General features: G+C 47.4%; 1 protein-coding gene across 4 annotated transcripts in view; it reads right to left on the bottom strand.

The window, feature by feature from the left end:
• The window catches only part of SORCS3 (sortilin related VPS10 domain containing receptor 3), a 584,946-nt gene that overhangs the window by 307,416 nt on the left and 256,897 nt on the right, over positions 1–20,633 (bottom strand). For all 4 annotated transcript variants that reach the window (XM_082408251.1, XM_082408252.1, XM_082408253.1 and 1 more), the window contains exon 3: positions 18,442–18,541. In XM_082408251.1, coding sequence (XP_082264377.1) covers positions 18,442–18,541 — 100 coding nt within the window. The remainder of the gene's footprint in view (positions 1–18,441; positions 18,542–20,633) is intronic.

The following is a 20,633-nucleotide window of genomic DNA, read 5'->3' as shown; positions in this document are numbered from 1 at the left end:
GTCCAGGGAAGTTAGCCAGATTGTCTAAGTTTTGGTGCTCTGGTTGAAAAGAGAAAAGTCCAAATCCTTAAAGTCTTATTCAATAACGGTAAGAAGAGCTGTTGTTCTCTTAGCCTGATCAGCAGCATTCGGAGGGGCAGAAACTCAAACGGGGGTGCCTGTGAGTACCGACTGTATATATATAGCCTGTGAATGAAGTCAGTAGCCTTGAGAACCCTCAGAAATATATGTACAGCGCAACCCAACACAGAGGGAGTAGAGATGGCTTTGGAGGGAGCCATGGCTGAAAGGACCAGAAGGACACTTGTCAAGGGCCAAGTGTAGTGAAGACCATCACCAAATGAGGTTAAAGATGTTCCCACTCTTCGCTGGGTTGTGTAAAACCCAGCGTTTTTACATGACCCACAGGGGGAGAGAGCCAGAAAGAATAACTGGTATGAAATAGATCAGTAAGTCTAGCAATTAAGGACTCCAGCTCCCAATTTCTTTTTTCATTTTTCAATCAAAACAAATTTAAGAATTTTAAATGTGGCCTATCTTTTAATCTCCAAGTGTTGTGGAACTATGCTCACATCTCTTTGCACTTTTTGGAACAGGGTCAGTGTGGCAACCGACCAGGAAATTAATTTTCTAAGTAGGTTTTGGTGAGGGTAGTCACTTCACAGAGCCTCAGAAACAGTTTGGCTTGCCTTGACCTCCCTCTTTCCCAGTGGTACTTCCATCCAGAGGACAGAAAATGTCCTCTAAACATCCAGCGTGCGGGCCCAATGGGACAGCCTTAAGGAAGTTCGGAAGAGTAGCAGCAGGAACGTGATATGGAGTTCAGACGGTTCACCTGCTTTGATTGGGCTCTTTCTTGGGTTATTTTCACTCAGTAATGGCTGATTAATTTCAGCTTAGTTGAAATGAATGTCAACCCAGTGCCACCCGCTGTGTTAGGCACCAGGAAGCCTGGACAGATAATGCACGGTTCTGCCCTGAGGGATTCAGTGTTTAGCAGGGGAGACAAGAGACATGAATGGCTGAGCTGCAGGGAGATTTATACTTGGAGAAGGGATAAACAGAATGCTGTAAAAGCACCAGGGAGGGAGTGATCAATTCCACCACAAATGCCCCCCTCCCCTTCCTCATCTCTCACCCCCCAGCAGAAGGGGCTAGGCTCTGGATTCTGGCAGAGGATGCTGGGGAAAGATTATAAGCTATCACAGCTAGAGGCCATTAGTCCCGCTGCAGTGACAGGAGAAGCCAGCAGAAGGCTGAACACAGAAGGTGAGTCCAGGATGGAGCAGCCAAGCTCAGGTGCCATCTGGACCAGCAAAGCAGATCCGGGAAGCTGGGATAAAACCTGAAGCAAAAGCCCTCTTGCTTAGTTAGCCCTCCACAGGCCGTGCCCAGGGAAAGGCTGAGAACCATCGACAGATGGCTGGGATCCAGCAACCCTGGAAATGCCCCCAACACCTGCACTATGGTCTCCCTCCAAGGCAGCAATGAGAATGCTGTGCTCTGAGAGCGTGCGAGACCTTGCACCAGGCACTATGATGGGTACAAGAATGGGAAAACTCAGTCCAGACCCTGAAAGATCTAACCGAATTTCTATAGACAGAAACATTAAAAGATGGTACACAAAGTGAAAAACGCAAGTCAGCGTGGGAGGAAACACTGGGTGAGTTGACAGGTAAAGGTCTCTAGCGGGAGATGACTCTTCACGGGGCCCTGAAGATGGTTAGAATTCAAGGAAGTAGAAAGAGAACAGGGAGGAGCATTCCAAGAAGACACTATGAGCCCAAGCGCAGGAGCTGCCAGGACAGGCGAAAGGGAACGTAGAGTGTCTGAATCCCACAAGAGTAGCAGAGTACAAGTTAGACGGAGCAGGAGGAAACATCTGGTGCAGGTGAGGGGGCAGCTTTAATCCCATGAGTTTGGCCTGAGTCCTGAAGGCAATGGGCAGTCGCTAGCAGATTTTGAGTGGGTTAGGGACTGCATAAAAGCAAATTATCTCACATAACACTTCTCCCTGAAAATCATCCCTCCCTGACCAATAAAGGCCACTCAATTGGAAGATGTCAAAGCACAGCCTAGTCCCAGATTACAAATTTACCTCCCAACTACTGAGAGCTATATCAGCTTGAGAAGGTTTGGTCTCTGCACCAAATTTATTTCCCAGTCAAAAATTTAAGGCACTAACAACAGTAGAGAAAGAGGCAAGTTGAGGTTAAATGGGTTCCCAAAGCACCAAAAGCCCTGGAGGTACAGAGAGCACATTAAGTGGCAGCAAAATCAAAGGGTAAGACTGGAGTCCAAACTCTGCCCATCAGTCCTCCTCCACCAGGTCAAGCGTCTACCACTTGGCTGGCTTCCACCCCCACTGGTGCTCAAATGTGAACTGGTCCTCACCACTGTGCCTTGTAATTAAAGGTAAAAGTACACACAAGCACTGCCAAAGGAGAGGGGTCAAACACGTGGGAAGCATCATTTGGAAGTGCCCAGTGGTGTGGCAAGGTGCGTGCAGCAGTGGGATTCTGCCACCACTTTGCTGAGTGACCTTCAATACCCGCCCTGGAGGTGAGAAAGAACAGATTCGCCCATTCCTATTGAAGCAGCCATGGGGATTGGGGCATCTGCCTGGAGCTCAGCAGAGGGTTGTCCACCCAAAACCCAAGCTTGACTTGGCTGGGATGAATTGGAGGAAAACATATCACAGGCACCACCCATATTCAGATAGTCAATGTTGCTTTGCCTCGTAGTACGTGAAGGTGACGTGAGCTTTCAGCCAAACAGAGAGAACTTAAACTGGCTTACAAAACACATATTCAGTGTTAGCAATCTCTTAGAATAGAACTTGAATTTTATAATGAATGCCTGTAATAAATTTAATATCCAGCTTCCTGGCATTCAAATTAATACCCACTTTTTCTAGAATATGCTTAATTTCTAAAGTGAAATTCAACTGCAACAGCGATGTGTAAACCACCGATCCACTTTGCAAACTCTAACTCATCTTTTAAGGCTTAGTCAAATGTGACCTCTGTTCCAAATCTTCCTACTAACCACTTATGGTAAACTTAATCACTCCCTCCTCTGTGTTACCAAAGCATTTGACACGTACATCTATTATAATATGTTTCCCTGGTCAGAGACCAAGTCTTGTTCATCTTGGTGACCCCCGTGCCTGGCACTGTGCTAACCAGAGAGTAAATTTTTAATAAATGTTTGCTGAATTGATGTCAAACAGGGTTTATTTGCTCTTAATCCTAGGTTCAACAACAAGAATCGCAAACATATTTTATTGTGGAATTTACCTTTGTTTGCCAAGACTTATGTGTGCTCTTAAGCATAAGCCTGTCTCCTAGGATCTAGACCTATAAATCCAACTGCCTAACAGCCTTCATACCTGGATGTTGTCAAACTCAGCATGCCCCTACCAAACTGATTATCTTTTGCCCCAAACCTGTTCTTTCTCTGTAGTTCATCTATCTCTTACAAACATCCCCAACCTCCACTCATTTACCCAGCCACTCAGCTGAAATCCTGAAAACCACCCTTAAATCTTTTGTATCCCAACATCCAAGCAAGCACTAAGTTGAGTTGATTCCACCTCTCTATCCCTTCTCAAAGCCTACCTCTCCTCGCCATCCTTCCACCACCGCAGGAGGCCATGTCCTCAGCATCCCTTGCCCAGAGTATCATGTCAGCCACTAGTTTTCTGCTTGCTTTATTTCAAATGTACAGTTCTATAACCTGGTTTTTGTTTTTTCTTACATGTAATGAACAGCTTTTAATATCAACAAACCTAGTCTTCGATCACTACATAGTATTCCACCACACTAATGTATTTTAATTGACTAATAAACCTCTCATGGTTGGGCATTCATGTGACTTCTAATCTTTTAAATAATCATTTTAAAAATAATAATAATTTTTATAATAATTTTTATAAGACAATGTCATACTGGACTCTGATGTCAGTCTCACCATCCTTCACCCTGTTCCCTGAGTAACCTTTCTAAGAAAGGTGCAATGACTCCCTACTCCGTATTCTGTTAAGAACAAAACAAACAAACAAGAAAAACCACTCAACACCCTAGCCCAGAGCAGGAGACCGTTACTCACGTGGCCCTTTACCACCTCTCTTTCCTCCTCTGCCACCTCCTCACGTGTGCTCTCACCCCACACCCTGCAAAGCTCTTGGGGCTTCCTGAACATACCTCACTCTCTCACATGTCTAAGCCTTCACACATGTTATTTCCTCTGCCCGGAAAACCCTCCCCAACCCACCCCTGCCAAGAGTCCTCAGTAAACTCCCCCTGATGCACTGACTTGGCTTCAATATTAGGTTCACTGTGAGCCCTCCTGGCCCTGCCTGGTAGAATCAGCACCTCCTTCCTCTGTGACCCGGAGCATTTATCACCCTCCTGGACATGCCTCCAAGAAAGCCAAAGTCCAGGACACAAGACACACTGCAACATATTCGTTAGATAAATGAATTTAGCTTTCCTCCAACTAGACCAGTGGTCCTTGATGCATTTAAAATGTGTCCAAGGTCAAAGAACTGATACTGTCGAGAAGGACAAAGAGAAGCTTGGACAGGTAAGCTTGGAACCACGTGCTAAACCACACACACGTATAGACTTCTCCCAGGGACACTGGGCAGATCGTGAAAGTTTCTGAGTAAGGAGTGCCATGATCAAAGTGGTGATTCCGAAAAATAAATGACCCATTCTGACTGCTATCATTTTTTGAGAGGATGGCTGGGGTAAGGGGCTGCTTCCTCACCACTCCCTCTCCCTCCCTCGCTTCCAGAGGCTGATGGTCCAGACCCCAAGTACCCGCCCCAAAACTTCAGGGTAAACTCAGCATGCATGAGTTCATATGCAAGCAGCTGGAGGACTAAAGAGAAAGCATCTTTATAGCTGCTCGAGAGGAGAGGATGACTTGGAGTACTTTTAAGCATTTACAGTTGTCTTAGGTCCAGCTGAGGCAAGACAGGCTCTCCAGAGAGCCACGTCACGAAGCTGTTAGTGTTGAGGATATCTTCTGAGAGATAACTTTTTACAACCTTGCGTCTATGAGGCTGTTCTCCTCTGAGCTATCGAATGCTGGTGCTCTGTGATTTGGGATCGAGGCAGGGAGGCTGAGACCAGGAAGCCAGCACTTTATTATTCCAAGCCGACTTTCCGGAGCTAAGCTGCATGCTAAGATTCTGCTCTGACATCAACTCACTCCTCTCCAAAGGTCCAGAGCGGCGTCAGGAAATCTTCCATGCATCTATCTGCTGTCACTATCCCCTCAGGGATGATTAAAGTTTGGAGGTTCAGGCCAACGACCACTTTGGATAATTGCATTCTATCTCTCTGCTACTCTTCTTCTGTGTCTGTCCTTCTTGTCTGGCCTGGCCTGACTGTTTCAATCAGTCAAGTGCCTCTCCGGTTACCATGCCCCAACAAGGGAAAGGTACCCTATGAAAGCGGGCTGCCAACAACCCGACCCAGTCCCACTCAGGAAGCCCGTGTCCAGGCCTGCCATGAACTCCGTGGCCTGTCCTCCTGCTCTCTTCCCTTCTGGCTGGTCTTTCTGTTTGGGGCCTTTTCTCACCCTTCGGACTTCAGCACACCTTCTTTCTCCAACTTGGACCTTTTCCCTCTTTATTCAACCTCTTCTCAGACTCTCCTCTGATTTTGCTGCCTTTGCCTGCTCTGGGTCCAAGATGGCCTTGGGGACCTTATCCATGGCCATGTGCCCTCGGGCAGTTCCCCACCTGAGTCACGCTGGTCTGAAAGACTGACCTGGCCTCTTCTGCTCCCAGTGCCCTGGAGACTCTGGGTTTACTGGACAGACAACAAGAGCTTCAAAGCTCCCATTTGTCAGTGTCCTCCTTGGCCACCCGTCTGCCTAGGTCTGTCTGCATTGGGCAGCGTCTTTCTGTGCCACTTCACAGGAAGAGCGCCGGGCTTGAAGCCAGAAATCTGATGTCCAAAACCATAGTTCTGCCATTAAGTGGCTGGGCAACCTTGAGTAAGTGAGAGTCCCCCCCTAGGGACTCAGTTTCTTCATCAGTTTAATGAGAGGCTTGAACCAGACAACCTTCAAGTCACCTATTACCAGAGCCACACCTCTCCAAACCAATCACTCGATGCCCGAGACAGGGCCTGAGTGCCCAGCCAGGCTGAGGGCCATTCGTACATGGGCAGCTTCAACATGGGATTACCCCTTGTTTGCAGGCACCGGCTGCCCTGACATCGGGGCAATGATAAGAGTAATAGTAATGGTATCTACTAACTGGACACCTGGACTCAGTCACTGGCCAACCATTTGCAAGCGTTTTTCATTTAATCCTCCTATCAGCCTATGAGATGGGTACTAGCGTTATCCTGATTACACAGACGAGGAAACGGAGGCTTAGAAGTAGTTAATAATGTTCCCAAGCCACCAGCTGCTAAGAGGTAGAGCCAGGATTTGCACAAAGTGGCTTCTTGCCCAAGTGGAAAGAGACCCCTGGGGACCCGGCCAGCCCCACCCTATGGGGCTCCAGAGTGGGAATGCCAGAGCCGAGGCCTGCTGCTATCCCCAGAGAACCACTGAAAGCTCAGGCATTTTCCACAGGCGACAAGCCGCCCCATCTTCCCTAGTCTATTGTCTGCCCGACATTGAAGGAAACTCAGCCCCCCTGTGCTCCTCTGGCTTCTCCTCTCCACAGGGAACATTTTCCACAGCTTCTCAGCACAGGACCACGGCATTGTTGGACTGAAGGAAACACATCCCTCTGCGTATCTACACTCCTTTTGTAGATATGTAAAGAGAGGTTTCCAGAAGGTCACAATGTCCATCTAAGCCGAGGGAGGCCAACATGACACCATGCTAAAAGCTTATGTTTCCAACTTGGACAATCTGGGTCTGAAGCCTAGCCTGGCATCTCCGTAGCTCGGAGACCTCTGTCTTTTCGCTTTGATGCGCTCTCTCTTTTTCTCCCCCCATGAGTGCCCGCAATCACTCTCACTCTCTCGTCTCCCTAACGTTCTCATAACATGGGGATAATAACAGTATTTACTTTATATATATGTATATTTTAAAGCCTTTATTGAATTTGTTACAATATGACTTCTGTTTTATGTTTTGGTTTTTTGGCCCCAAAGCATGTGGGATCTTAGCTCCCTGACTAGGGACTGAACCTGCACCCCCTGCATTGGAAGGTGAAGTCTTATTAACCACTGGACCACCAGGGAAGTCCCTAACTTTATATATTTTTGTAAGGAAAGCGTTCATGTAAAACCATGAGCATGGCACACAGTAAGTGCTCAATAAACTTCTTTCTAACACCCGTGCTGGACCTAGAACCTGGTCCTGATGTCTCGTCTAGCAGCTGCTGTCATAACTGCAGTCTCTGAGGTGTTGGGGAACCTGCTTCTCTCCCAGCTCTCAGCCCCAAATGAAAGTCCCACTTAAATACCACCTCTGGCATTGCGGGGTCCAAGCCTGAAGCACCTGCGTGCTTCCCGGGCCTGGCGCAGAGCTCCCGCCCAACGGCAACGAGCTCCCCAGACATGCGTTTTCGAGACAGATCATCTGTACACCACCAGGAGGGAGCAATGAATCCGGGGGTGCGTCTGCACAGATGGAGGTGGCGTTTCACGGGGTTACAACGCCGGAGGGCTCCCCGGGGCTCTGCAGCCAGGCAGACCCGGATGCGAAGCCCTGTTCCAGCAGCTCTCTGTGCCTACTGGGGCTTGGGTGACAATGGGAGGAAACTGGCTCTGCACATACTACCCAGGGCTGGCAACCATCCCTTTTAATTTATTCTCCATTAAGTGAGATAGAAGCAATCAATGGATCGGTGAGAAGGCACACAAGGCAGGTGGCTGGATAGAGGGAGAAAAGGAAGGGATACAGAGAGGACAATTCTTTTGTTGTTTTGGAAGTTCAACGGACTTTGCCTAATGCTGGTTTGAGGAAGGGGTAGATTCCTTTGCCCAGGATGAAAAAGTCGGCTATTAGAAATGGGCTACCTGGGAACTGGGAGACATTGCTGAGCAGAGGGGAAGCCAAAGAGAGGTTCATGGAACTGAGGTCACACTGTTGAACCCCTACCCTGTGCACTCTATATACATTATGTTATTTCATTCTTAAATTTGCTTTTTTTAATCCCATTGTGAGCCCCATTTACAGATGAGAAAGCTAAGGCTTAGAGAAGGTAAACTGTACATCCACGGTCACACAGCCAGGCACGGGGAGCGCTGTGAAGCCCTTCCCTCCACATCATCACTCCTCGCTGGGCACCACCGAGGAACCAGGAACAGCGGGGAACTTTCTAAACTGAACCGCACTCTTTCCCATCTCTGGCAGCTGAGAGATATTCACATACATTTCTTGTACCTCCATCCTCTCTGGTTCATTTCTTTCCTCCGTTTGGTCATCGTAAGACAGCCCGGCCATTGCTCAGGGTGAGACTCGGGCTGCGGAGGGACAGGGCTGTCTGTCTGCTCCTGTTCCCGGGGACCCTCCTCATGGGGCTGCCAGCACCAAGCTGGGCCCCCATTTGTCACTGAGGTCAGTGTCTCACTCTGCATTGCTGGTTCTGACCCCAACGTGCGGGGACCGGGACTTGCTTGCTCCAAACCTGCCCTCGAGCCATCTGGCAGCCCGAGGATCCCAGGATGCTCGCCCCTCATTACCCGGACATGCTCACCAGCAGTGTGTGCTGAGCGCTGACGTCTGTCATTCTGACCTTGGGCTGGTAATGGGGGGTCCGGCTGGGGGCGAGGCATGCGTAGCAGTAGCAATCTCTCTGCTTGGATGAGCTCACCAAGGAAGAAAAAAATAGTTGTTGCTTTCACTGGTGGTGGTGGTGGTGTTTGTCACAAATATCTCTACTTCAGGGGCAGTGAGACCCATTTGCTATACAACTGTGCGTCAGAATATTAGGAAGAACGTACCGCTGTGGTTTCCCAGGCTCTTTGCAAAAATTGCTCTTGCCTGTGATGCTCAGAAAACACACCTAGAAGGTCTGGTGAGGGCAGGGCAGGGAGAAGAGATGGAACAGGATGCCTGACCCAGGCACCTCATTGGTCCAAGGGGCTCTCGTCAGTCAGCCTTTCTCATACGCAGCTCTCATGCTATCAGCCCCTAGCTCAGAAGCCCGCTATGGTTCCCCATGCCCTCTGCACTGAGTCGTAACTCCATCCCTGAGCTTCGATGGGTCTACAATATATAGCCCCACCCATCTCTCTCTTGACTTGCTGCTGCTAAATGCAATATGCCTATTAAGACCTCCAAACCCTCATTCTCCTATTGAGATTGTCATTTCTATTCCCTCCTTCTCCAAATAGCAAGATTTCTTCCAAAGTCTGCCCGATTTTTGCCTCTATCTTTCACTGGCTCTGATTATGTCACAGGACAGCATCTTTCTTCAAGCTTGGTACCGTATTAACTCTTTCAGTTATTTCTAACATTTGCATAATGCTCTTTGTTGAACATCTTCTAGACACACACAGATGCATGTGTGTGTGTATATATAAAACCCCAAACCAAGCAAAATAAAATTTAAAAAAATAGGTTAGGCAAACATAAATCATGAAGAAGTACAGTAAAAAGCTAATTCTTATTATTTCTCTTAAATGCCTGGATAATCTTACTGCAAATCATATCATTATGATATGATACACTCAATGCAAACCCAAAAGGGCACTTTGGAGAGAAGCCAGGCTATAGGTTTATATTCTTCCCATTTCAAATAAAATGCAAAAGAAAAAAACCAGTGATCATTTTAATGAGCCTTTAAATAAATTCTTGGCTAGAGCACACTGCAGCAATTTATACAGGGGACCACATGCATATATTTGCCGAGAAAGGGACTGTGTGACTAAAGAGTGAATTTCCAAGAATTACTCTAGATTCCTTTCCTTTAAGTGATTAGTTTGAATTGAACCACACTTCATATCCACTCCATCACTGGGTCACACTTGCAAAGGCAAATGGAAACTTGTAAACCAGTGTCTGCCCCTTCATTGATCCACCTCTCTTCTGACTTCTTAACTTTCCTTTATTCTGATTTCTCAGGCCCTGATGAAGTCAGATACTTTCACTTTCGGGGGGGTTACTTTCTGGTTCTTTTTCTGAACATACCAAGAAGAAAAAGGTTTGAACTTGGAATCAGTAAATGAAGATGGTTTAGTCCAAGTTCTGTTCTTTTCCTTTTTTTCACTCCTTCCTCTCACACATTTTCCCCTAAACTCAACTTCCGAAAGACTGCTCCAGCCTTTCAGTAACTGTTAATTTATGAGGCAAGAAAAACGAGGTGGTTGTGAATTAACAAGAGTGGGACCATTTCTCTCCATCAGCAGAATAATCAATCTCTCTCAGGCAGTCAGCAGGTTTGGTTTTAAAAGACAGGGAAGACGATTGCAAAAACGCAGGTGGCAGCATGCCTCCTGGACAGGGCAGGATGTGAGACTCTTAAAAACCCAGGGTTCTGGGGTCTACATCCTCCTCAAGGAAGCCAAGAAGCAGGCAGCCCAGCAGGGGAGGCCCAACAGCCCTGCGGATGGCCTGCAGGGTCCCTGCATTCCAGGGTGTGGTCCTGAGGGCAGCGCCATATGAGGGGTCCCTTTCTGTAGCTGGTTTCCTGCAAAAAAATACGACGTTTCTCATTTTATCCTAATTATGGTCCCAGAAAGAGGGGATAGGTAAATGGTCTTTTATCCCCACTTTACAGCTTGAGAAACAGAGGCTCAGACAAGTTAAATGACTTTTCCGAAGCCCAACAGCTAATGAAGAGAAAGGTCTAAACCAGAAATCCTGATTCCTTCCCTGACACTCTGCCCCAGGGGACCTAGTCTCACTTCTTTGATAGCCGTTTGCCTTGGGCACGCTACTCAGCCATTCTGTGCTTCCAATATGCTCAAGGCAGTTTGGATTCCAGACCCTTGATTTCTCATCCAGGTTCATCTGAAGTGGGATTCCAGCTGCAATATTGCTCAGGCTTTGAGACCAGAGAGATGAGAAGCTATGGATGTCTGTATGAAGCCTACAGCTTATAACACACACTCACTGAGATGGGCAGGGAGTACATATTCCCGGCTGTTCCCTACCTGCATCCACCCCGGTCCCCAGTCCGGGCTCTCCACCAGATCTGTGTGCTCCAGCTGTCAACAGCCCATGGGCTGAACAGAGAACACTGGCCTAGGAGTCAGCAGACCCAGTTCCAGCACTGGCTCTGCTGCAAATGACTTCATGACCTCGGGCAAGCCCACAAGTGGTCTCTTCTGTTAAATGAGGGCCTGCCTAGACAGCCTCTGAGGGCCCTTTTATCCCCAACACGTGGTGAGTCTAAGAATGAACTATGAGTGAAAGTGAGTTACATGAGCACGTTAGACCAAGGTTAAGTGACCATCAGCAACCAAATCTGAGCGGGTCAAACTGACCTCTCAGTGCCAAACTTTCAGCATTTGTAAATGGACTAATGATAGTACCAACATCATAGAGTTGCTGGTGAAGTATTAAATGAGTTAATTCACATAAAGCATTTAGAATAATTTTTGGCACATAGTAAAAATTTTCAAAAACTGCTAGCTGCTGCCCTTCCCCCTCCCCCTCATCCTTCTCCTCCCCCTCCTCACCATTATGATTGTCATTCTTATTATTTTCATAAACACGTGTTACCTTTGGAAACAGAAATGAATATTAGCGCTAAGAGGGATTTCTCTTACTTGCTCTTTAAATATAGCTTACTGTGCACGTTTTCTGAAGGAAGAAAGCAGGGTCCACAGAGATGAGGTGCCTGGATGAGGCTGCAGGAAGTAGGTGGCCATGAAGGAAGAAGTGTGATGCAGCAGAGCTGGTCCCTTGCCTGTTGTCGTGATACTTGGTATCCTCACCCCTGGGTTGCCAGAACAGATGCAGATAGCATCTCTAGCTCCCTTTCCTGCTGGAGGAGGGCTGTGCACGCCCGGGTCAGCACAGTGATGGTCTTGGGAAGTTGCATCAGCTCGTGCTGATGGAACCCCTCAACTGTGCCATGGAGGATGCCGCAGTTCTGAGTTCCACCAGCAGAGGCACCAGCTTTCAGGGAACCACCCACCTTCTGAACAAGGAGCTGGGACTTCAGAAGAGCTGGCCTGAATGGGAGGGCTTATCTGGCCAATGTGTGGCCATAAAACCAGGAGCTTTGGGGACCACCCCTTCCAAGGACTAGCCAACTGGCTATCCATTGAGTCCAAAGTCCACAGTTGCGCACATATCACCATGTAGCCCTCTGAGAGGCACAGTCCAAATGGTGGTCATCAAGACCATCTAAGCTGGAAGGAGCCTCAAAAAGTATAAGACCTACCCTTGCCACTGTACAAATAGGGAAATGGAGGCTCTGCAAGGGAGACGTCTTACTCAAGAACACCCCGTTACCCAGGGGCAGAAAACCAGGACCAGGAAGAAGACGTCTGCCGCCTTCTCCTACTCTAATGGTCTGACTCTGAACTGACACAAAAGGTCCCTCGGAATTGCAGAACCTTCTGTGTGATTCCTCTGAGTCAAAGGGAGGTCTCTGCAAGCTATGCTCAGCTTAATTTCTCTCTCACTCAGATCATAAAAGCATCACTGCAGGCCCCCAGCAAGAGCAGCTTCTAAGCGTTATCCTTATTCTGTTGCCCCGGAGACCACGTTGCAAATACCAACTTTTCACCTGGAGACTTACTTACTACTCAGGTCATGGCACATGACACCAATTGGATACAAGGATTAAAGCAGATTTGGGACAGCCTGCCAGGCCCCACACCCTGAACTCCACATCCTAGCCTGTCTAAAACACTTCGAAATACGTAAGTTTCATGTGAAAATATGCAGAGGAAAAAATCTATTAAGAAAATCAGACACTGATGACAACGATGGCGTGGCTGTAATGAGCCCTTGTTCTCGCAGGACGACAGTCATCTGGAGCTTAGATTACAGAGCGGCTGCTGCAGTCCCCACCTGGCCAACACCTCTCATGGACATTACCTGCCTGGCCCTTGTCTGCATTTGCGATTGAGTCCCTAGGTCTATGCATGCAGTTGTTTTCTGTGTGCATCTCGTCTGCCCAAGTAGACTGCACATTTCTGAAAGCCAGAAACTCCCATCCAAAATACTTTGCTCAGAGCTAGACACTTAACAGATAGCTTAATAGCCTAAAATTATCTTTCCACATTCTTTTTTTGCTTTGCTTTAGTGTAAGAGATTTTAATATCTGTGAACTGAAAGTGTACTACCTTAGAGCTGACTTTCCCTGACCCTCCAACAATCTCAGGAGACATGGTCAAGGAAAGCAGGGGTCCAAGATTTTAAGAGTCTGTGTTTTGTTTTGTTTAGAGGTTTTCCGTTGTGTCAAAGATTGCTCAGGGTTATGCTGCTGTATTGAAAGACTGACACGGGAATAACCAACATCTGACCACACACACAATGCCTCTTAACAGCTCGACAAAGGCAGCCTGCCTGCTCATCGGAGAAATCTGACTGGTAATTCCCACTGTATTTCTGCAGGGTAGCCTGGAAGTAATTATCCTTCTCACTGGTAAATCAGTTAGGAAAGGAGGATCTAACACTCCTCTCCTCCTCCAAAAAACTGCTAATCCTCTAACAGTAATGGGCGGGAAAACCCCAGGCAACAGAGTTACTACTAATAGAGGGATGAATGCACTCACCTGGTCTTTTCACCTGTGGCAGGGGCAGCCGAGCTGAGGCAGGTCAGAGTAGAGAGCATGCCCTGTGTGGTCAGACAGAGGTGGATGGACCACCTCAGACAGAGGTGGTCAGACAGAGGTGGTCTAGCTACTTTAGAGAAAGCAAATGGCTCATCTGCCTGAGCCTCAATTTCTTCACCTGCCAAGTGGGAACAAAACTACCAGGCTCAGGGGATTAAGAGTGAAACTTAGAGTATCGAAGTGAACTTAGCCTAGTGTCCAGAACTTATTAGGAGCTCAATTTTAAAAAGACTTTATCCTCTTCTGACATCAGCCCTTATGGTCCTCCCACCCTCCTCCATCCCCACACAGGCACACACACCTCTACCATGCAGTGATTTGATCACATTCCCTGGCAGTCAGGACTTTGTCTGCTCTCTGTCATTTCCAAAACACTGTTTCCAAATCTGCAGGTGTCAGCCGCTTTTGAGCCAGAGCAATTAGGCCATAACAGGCCTGCATTTCTCCATCCACTCAAAGATTTGCTCTTAAACAGACACCTGTGGTAGCTAAGCCCCTCCCTTGTTGAGGCACAAAGACTTCAGCCTGTTTGTACAAAGCACAGTGCTGGTAAATGCAGGCTTGACCTCGGCGCATGCCATTCTGCATGGGACAGAGTCAGCTGACAGTCATGAGTTCTAGGAACCCAGGGACGTGTATCTCCTGCAAAGGGAAGGGGAGGCTGTGAGCAGAGCCCTCCTGCAGAGGCGAGCCTCACATCCACATGGGGAACTAATGCAGTGCTTTGTGTTCAAAGTGCCAGACTCAGACATCACCCAGGCAATGGGCTAACTGGCCAGTGGCCAGAGAGAAGCAAACAGCAAGGGATGCAGAATCACATCAAATACAAGTGGGGCAGGTCAACGCCATTAAAATAACGCTGATGCCGCATACCATAGGATGGTCTAGAACACTTCAACTCAAGTAGCACCCAGCATTTCATATCAATACTCTCATCTGGAAAAAAAAACTAGTAGATACCACTAATCTAAATCTCAACTTCCTTGAGGGAGTCCAGCATTGCCAGATGTATCCTAATTTGTCCCCCAAATAAACCTCTTGGAAAGATTGTTGCAGACTCACCATTTGTAAGTAGTTAAACAAGCTTGGTGTGATTTACATAGAGGTTATTTCCTTATCTTGCCTGCCTTCTAAAGTGCCTGGGAGGACTGGCAATTATATAGATAAAGCTCCTAAAAGGAATCTGAGCATAGTTAATGCTAAGATTATTACTAGTAGGAGACTATACACATGTCAACCACTTCTACTTTCAACCTAATAGCTTATTAGCTATCTACATTTGGAGATTTTATGTTGTCAAAAAGGTGTTAAGACATCAACAATTAGCTTTGGGAACAACTATATAAATACAAGCACACTCTACTGTTTTGCTAGGGGTGACAGAACTCTGATGTACTCATAGCCTCCAAGGAAAGCAGTAGCCATCTGTTACATAAGTAACTCATTAGGTGAAAAGCAAGTGTTTCGACAAGATTAACTAAAAAATCTGCTGGAGACTACTTCCATTAGCTGGTTGATGAACATGGGCAGCTACCGATAATTTGAATGCTGAGAGAATCAGAAGAATCCTGCTTAATTCAAGCTCAGATGAGAATCCAGGTGACCAAAGGTTTAAACTCCAAGACATGTAAGCAGGACACTTAAAAAAAAAAAAAGTTGCATTACAAGGTCATAATGACCCAGAGCACCAGACCAATAAAGAAACAAATAAGAGTATTTTCATTTACATCTAACTGTCGATTTGCCTGAGTGGCGTGTAGTCTAGTAAATTTGAATATTCTAGTTAAGAGAAAGTCACCGTGTAGAATATTTGGGCATCAGCGTCTCAAGGCTCAGAATACAATAAAAAACACCTAACAACAAAATGAAACAGAATCTAATTTCATCTCTCCTTGGATGATTCAGAAAGTCCTTCAGGAGCACACAGTCTCCTTATGAAATTAATTTCTATTGGTATTTCCTAAATAAATAAATAAATAAATCCATGGCATTGGTCTATCTTTTGTCTTTCCCCTATCTGAGTGAAGAAAATGTCTGCACTTTTAACTTTCTGGGTGGCAGTGCCTCTTAAGGTGGGATTTAACTGTGTTCTGGTGGTGTTTCTCTGAAAAGACACGCAAAACAGCCTAACTTTTGTCAACTGGGCAATAATTCCCGTGAGGAAGTGCTCCAGAGAGCCCACGGTCTGAACGTCACCTCTGGGAAGGAGAAATGGAGGTGCACTTCTGCACCAGCAGGCTCCAAATCCCAGCTTTATGTTCCTTCTAACCCTGAATATCTGCCTTACCCTGCCCTTTGTCTCCCACGCTACTGAGCACCTCTAGGTCATACTAAGAAGAGATAAAACAGTCAGGAGTGGAGAAAAATGGAAAAAAGACTGAAAGAGATGTTGTTATGAGTAGGAGTCCAACGGGAAACATACATGACAGATGACTACCAGAATGGATGCAAACAGGTGTGACCCTTCATATGCCCCTTGCGGAAATCCTCATGAAGACAGCTGATCTATCATCTACATGAAGACGTGATTAATTCTGCTGTGGTCCAGACACAGGTCAGAGATCAGTGCTAAAGGACATCTGCCATGTGTCAAATATCCCCTTCTTGCTTCTCCCAGAGTGCAGACACCCCCTATGATTCCACCTGACCCCAAGTCACTGTGTTGGGTGGGAAGAGCTTTAAGCTGGGAGTTAAAAACCAACTGTCCATCCTGCCACTGACCAGCTGAGTGACATGGGTGGGACATCTGTCCTCTGTGGGCTTCAGCTTCCTTCCTAATGAAGGGAGAAGGCAGAGGAAGAGTGGAGATAGATCATGGCTGACTTGATTCAGTCAAGTTTTATCATGTGTCCATCATGGACCTGGCTTCAATTCAAGGCCATGAAGCAACTGCCTCAAACTCCCCGGTCAGGACTAGACCATCAATTTTGAAGCACGGGGCTGTGACTATATGGGAGGAAAAGGAGCAGAGCGTGGGCTGAAGTCAAGAAACCTACACTAAGCATCAGGAATCCTGAGCTCTAACTGGCTCCATATCGTACCCGGCTTTGGAGCCTTTTCTGGCTTCAGTTTCCTCATCTGGGAATTGAGACCACTGGTATAGATGCAAGATTCTCAACCAAGACTCCGTGGACATCTTGGGTCCAGAGGGGGGATTCAAGGTGTTCCTAAACACCTAAAAATTGTTTGCAAAATTTTACGTTTGGGGGCATGTGTCCAGAGGGCAGGTCCAGAGCTTTAATCACATTGGCAGAAGACTGCAGTTCAAAAGCTACAAATAACTGCTCGTATAGATGAAATCGATGATCCCTTCCAGCTCTAACATTCAGTAATTCAAATAACAATATTGAAAAATGGGAAAATGACAACCCTTTGGGACAAAGAAAAGAGAAACTACTCAGCTAAAACCAGGAACAGGCACCTAAACGGCCATCCTGGTTATCAGAGTTTTGGTACCTGGCTGGTGGGCACAGTCCCATGTGTGGGGACCCCTGCAGCTGCTGAATCTTTGAGCATCAGTTGCCAATATACTGAACCAGGAGTCACCAATTCTGCTTCCTCCCTTGCGGGGAACAGTTAGGTGGGAGTGGGGAGAAGGGGTGGCTGTGAGTTACGATGCTAAGGGTTTAAGTCCAAGTTGCTCTGCTTTGAGTAGCACCAACAGCTGTTCTAAGCCACAGCGTGGGCCCCACCAGGTTGGAATCAGAGATCAGCGACAGCTGCACAATGGGTTGAAGATCACCCCTGCACCTACCTTGCTAAAGAAAGGGTTTGCAAAACCACTGGGGAATGCAAGATGACACGGGGAGAGCTGGGGAATGCCATTTTCAGCCCTTTAGAAACCGTGAAATGGCCTTTGATATTCGTGGTGTGTTTACTGAGGCCAGGCCTGCCTAAGTTTCTAAACAGGAGTGCCTTCCTAGCTGGGGAAAGATCATCTCTCCTTAAGGCCAATATATCAAACAGCATTTATTTTCTAAAACCATCCATCGTCCCAGGCCCCCTCCTCCCAGGAGGTCTCCGTGACCAAAGTCTGACCTTATATGATTTCACCCATGTCCTGGCTGTTAAGTGAAGAGGAAAGACAGAAAAGAAGAGGCCAGCATAGCCAATGTGCTCCCCTGGGCCTCAGAAGGAGCTCTGGAGCAAGTGGAAGAATCCAGGGGCTGCCTATCCTTCCCTTGGAGGAAACCGACTCCCTCTTTACAAGGAGCTAGCTCTCTGAAAACAGAGCAGCCAAAAGGAGGCTATAGGAGGACTCGACTCTGGAGTCAAGCAGACCCATTTTCAAACCCCAGATCTGTTACTCACCATGTTACCTGTTACTGTCTGGCATTAGGCTAGAAAGTTACTTAATCTCTCTGAGCTTCAGTTTCTTCATCTGTAAAATGGGGACAGTAGTCATTTCTACCCCAGAGATTCATTGTGAGGATAAATGAGATAAGGTATGTAAAGCACACACCGCCATCCTTGGCAGAGAGGAACCCCTTACGTAGTTACATAGTTTTATTATTGTTATTGTTGTTGTTATTATTATTATTATTGCTACTACTATCTCAAGGCAGTTGTTAGAATTACAATGTCTGTGGTGTTCTTGGCATATAAAATAGGCATTCTGTAAGTGACCCCACGGCTACTGGTTTTTTCCTTAACTCCTAGGCCTTGGCAGCCCTGCCACTCCACAGGGAATGCTCAGGACCCATTGACCACCCCCTCTCACCTTCTTTTTGTTGGTGGGATTGACGTAGAGGTAACTGAGGACAGTCTTCAAGCCCACTTTGTCATTGAGCTTTTCATAGGTGGTGCCGTAATCTGTCGATCTGCAGGTAGGAGAGAAAGAAAGAAAGGGAGAGATTGTTTTACCAAATGGGGGATTGTGTTTCAAGGGGAGCCCAGCTCTACCCCGACCTGCATCTTTGTTCCCAAATCACACGAGTGCTTAAAGGTGTTTGTTCTTCAGAGATAAAAGGCCCCATTAATTTTAGAAGAGCAATTAGACTGATGCATCTGCCTACTACCTAAGCTCGCTCCCCTTTGCTCCCAACCTTTCTCAGAGACCTACTTTCCTTCCCTCTGTGTGGCTGTGAGTGACAGGAGCTGCCGGGGAGCTGGGCCACCTGCCACAATCAGCCCTCTGTCCCCGCGGGGCATTGCAGGGACCTTCTCCTGAGGTCGCTGGGTACAACCAACTTCACGCCCCTCCACTGAGCCTGAAGCCAAGGGACCCTCAGAAGGGCAGGAAGCACTGTATCCAGGAGCTGTGGGGTCCAAGGGCCAAATCTGGCCGCACCCGGCAGAGTCTGAGGCTTTACATGGGAGCGATGGTGTGTCAGGGGGAAGAGCCAGCGACACTGAACTGCTGTCGATAGCTCATCATCCCAACGATCCTGCTGCTGGCCGCCCGCCCCTCCTTTGGGCCTAATTTCCAGGGCTCTGACCTTATACCAAGACCACGAGTCAGGGCTCAGAGAACAAAGGCGGGCCAACCAAGCCACGGGCTCCTTCCTCTGCATCCCGCCTTTGCACAGAGGAGAAGGGAGAGCGAGTACCCGACAATGGATTCAAGTAGCCGAAACCCCTGCTGCTCCCGCCTTGCTTCCCCACTCTCATCCCAGACACCTCCCTCCCTTTTCAGACCACCAGTATCTTCAGGTTCTCACCCCCTTTCTGCCATCGCCTTCCTTGGCTAGACTCAGGAAACCTCTCCCACTGGAGCTTTAGAAGGCCACAGAGGCCCATTCATTCTCTCTACGGTGAAGTGACCTCACGGGTGCCTGCATTCCGATGCTAGTCCTGTGTCCCCCTAGTAACTACCTGCCCCTATCTTTGCTTGATCCTTTACCCACCTTCTAACTCTAATCTGCTTCTGCCTTGGCCCACAGCTTAGCTTTATAAGTCTGGCAGCCAAGCTCTGTGATGACCTTTAAGAACTGTCTCCATCCCCATCCAACCTGGCAAATTCCATGTCCCAGGCCCGGCTTAAATACCCACCCTTACCTCTGGTTAAGGCTTTACTGGCCCTCTCCCTGGTTGCCACTCATTTCTCCTCTGCACCAGAACAAAGTTCCCCATCTGTTGTACACCCAAGGCACACACTGTACATGCCCCTTTCATTTCCCCATATTGTCATGATATTAGTTTCCTTATGTTCTGTTTCTCCAACCACAATGTAAGCTCCTCAAGGACACGGAACATCAGAGAACGCTATGGGGAGAGGAAAGAACATGAACTCGGGGCACAGTAAAATCTCTGGTTAATTCCTAGATGGGCAGCTCCCTGGTCACATGACCAAGTGCAGGTTACTTCACCTGCTGGAGCCTCAAATTTCTTATTTGGAAAAATGGGGCTCATTTAATCTCACAAGGCATTTCTGAGCATGCAAAAATACAACACACGGGAAACCTCCTAACAGGATGTAGGCGTTCTGAGATGTCAAAAAATAAATGAAAATACAAAGGACAATGACTTCCCCTTTCCCCAAACTGTACAGAACCAGGTCTTACACATCATGTGTGCTTGGCCTGTTTATTGAAAAAAAAAAAAAAAATCAGTATTTCTAATCCCTCCCTAGGCTACAGGCCCCACACGGTTATGCTAACTTTAATACTCAGCACCTCCCCCTCCGCAAACTGACTTCTTATCTTCTGTCTCCTCTCTACCTTAGGCACTAGGACTCAACGCCAATCGGAGAAATCCTTGCCTTTATCTCTCGAACCCAGCTCAGTCCCCAAGTCGTAATGATTCGATCTCCTACATAACTTAGACCCTCGATCTTCCCATTCTCATTCCAATGCTGTGGCTCACACATCATCATTTTTGCAACGATTCCCCAATTGGATGCTCTTCTTCAACCTTCTCCCCCTCCCACCAATCTCCATGCTGTCATTAGGTTGTATATCAACCACACAGATC

Source organism: Balaenoptera borealis, assembly GCF_965194805.1.
Source record: "Balaenoptera borealis genome assembly, chromosome: 10".
NCBI classification, from domain to species: domain Eukaryota; kingdom Metazoa; phylum Chordata; class Mammalia; order Artiodactyla; family Balaenopteridae; genus Balaenoptera; species Balaenoptera borealis.
This window is presented reverse-complemented; position numbering and strand designations above follow the sequence as displayed.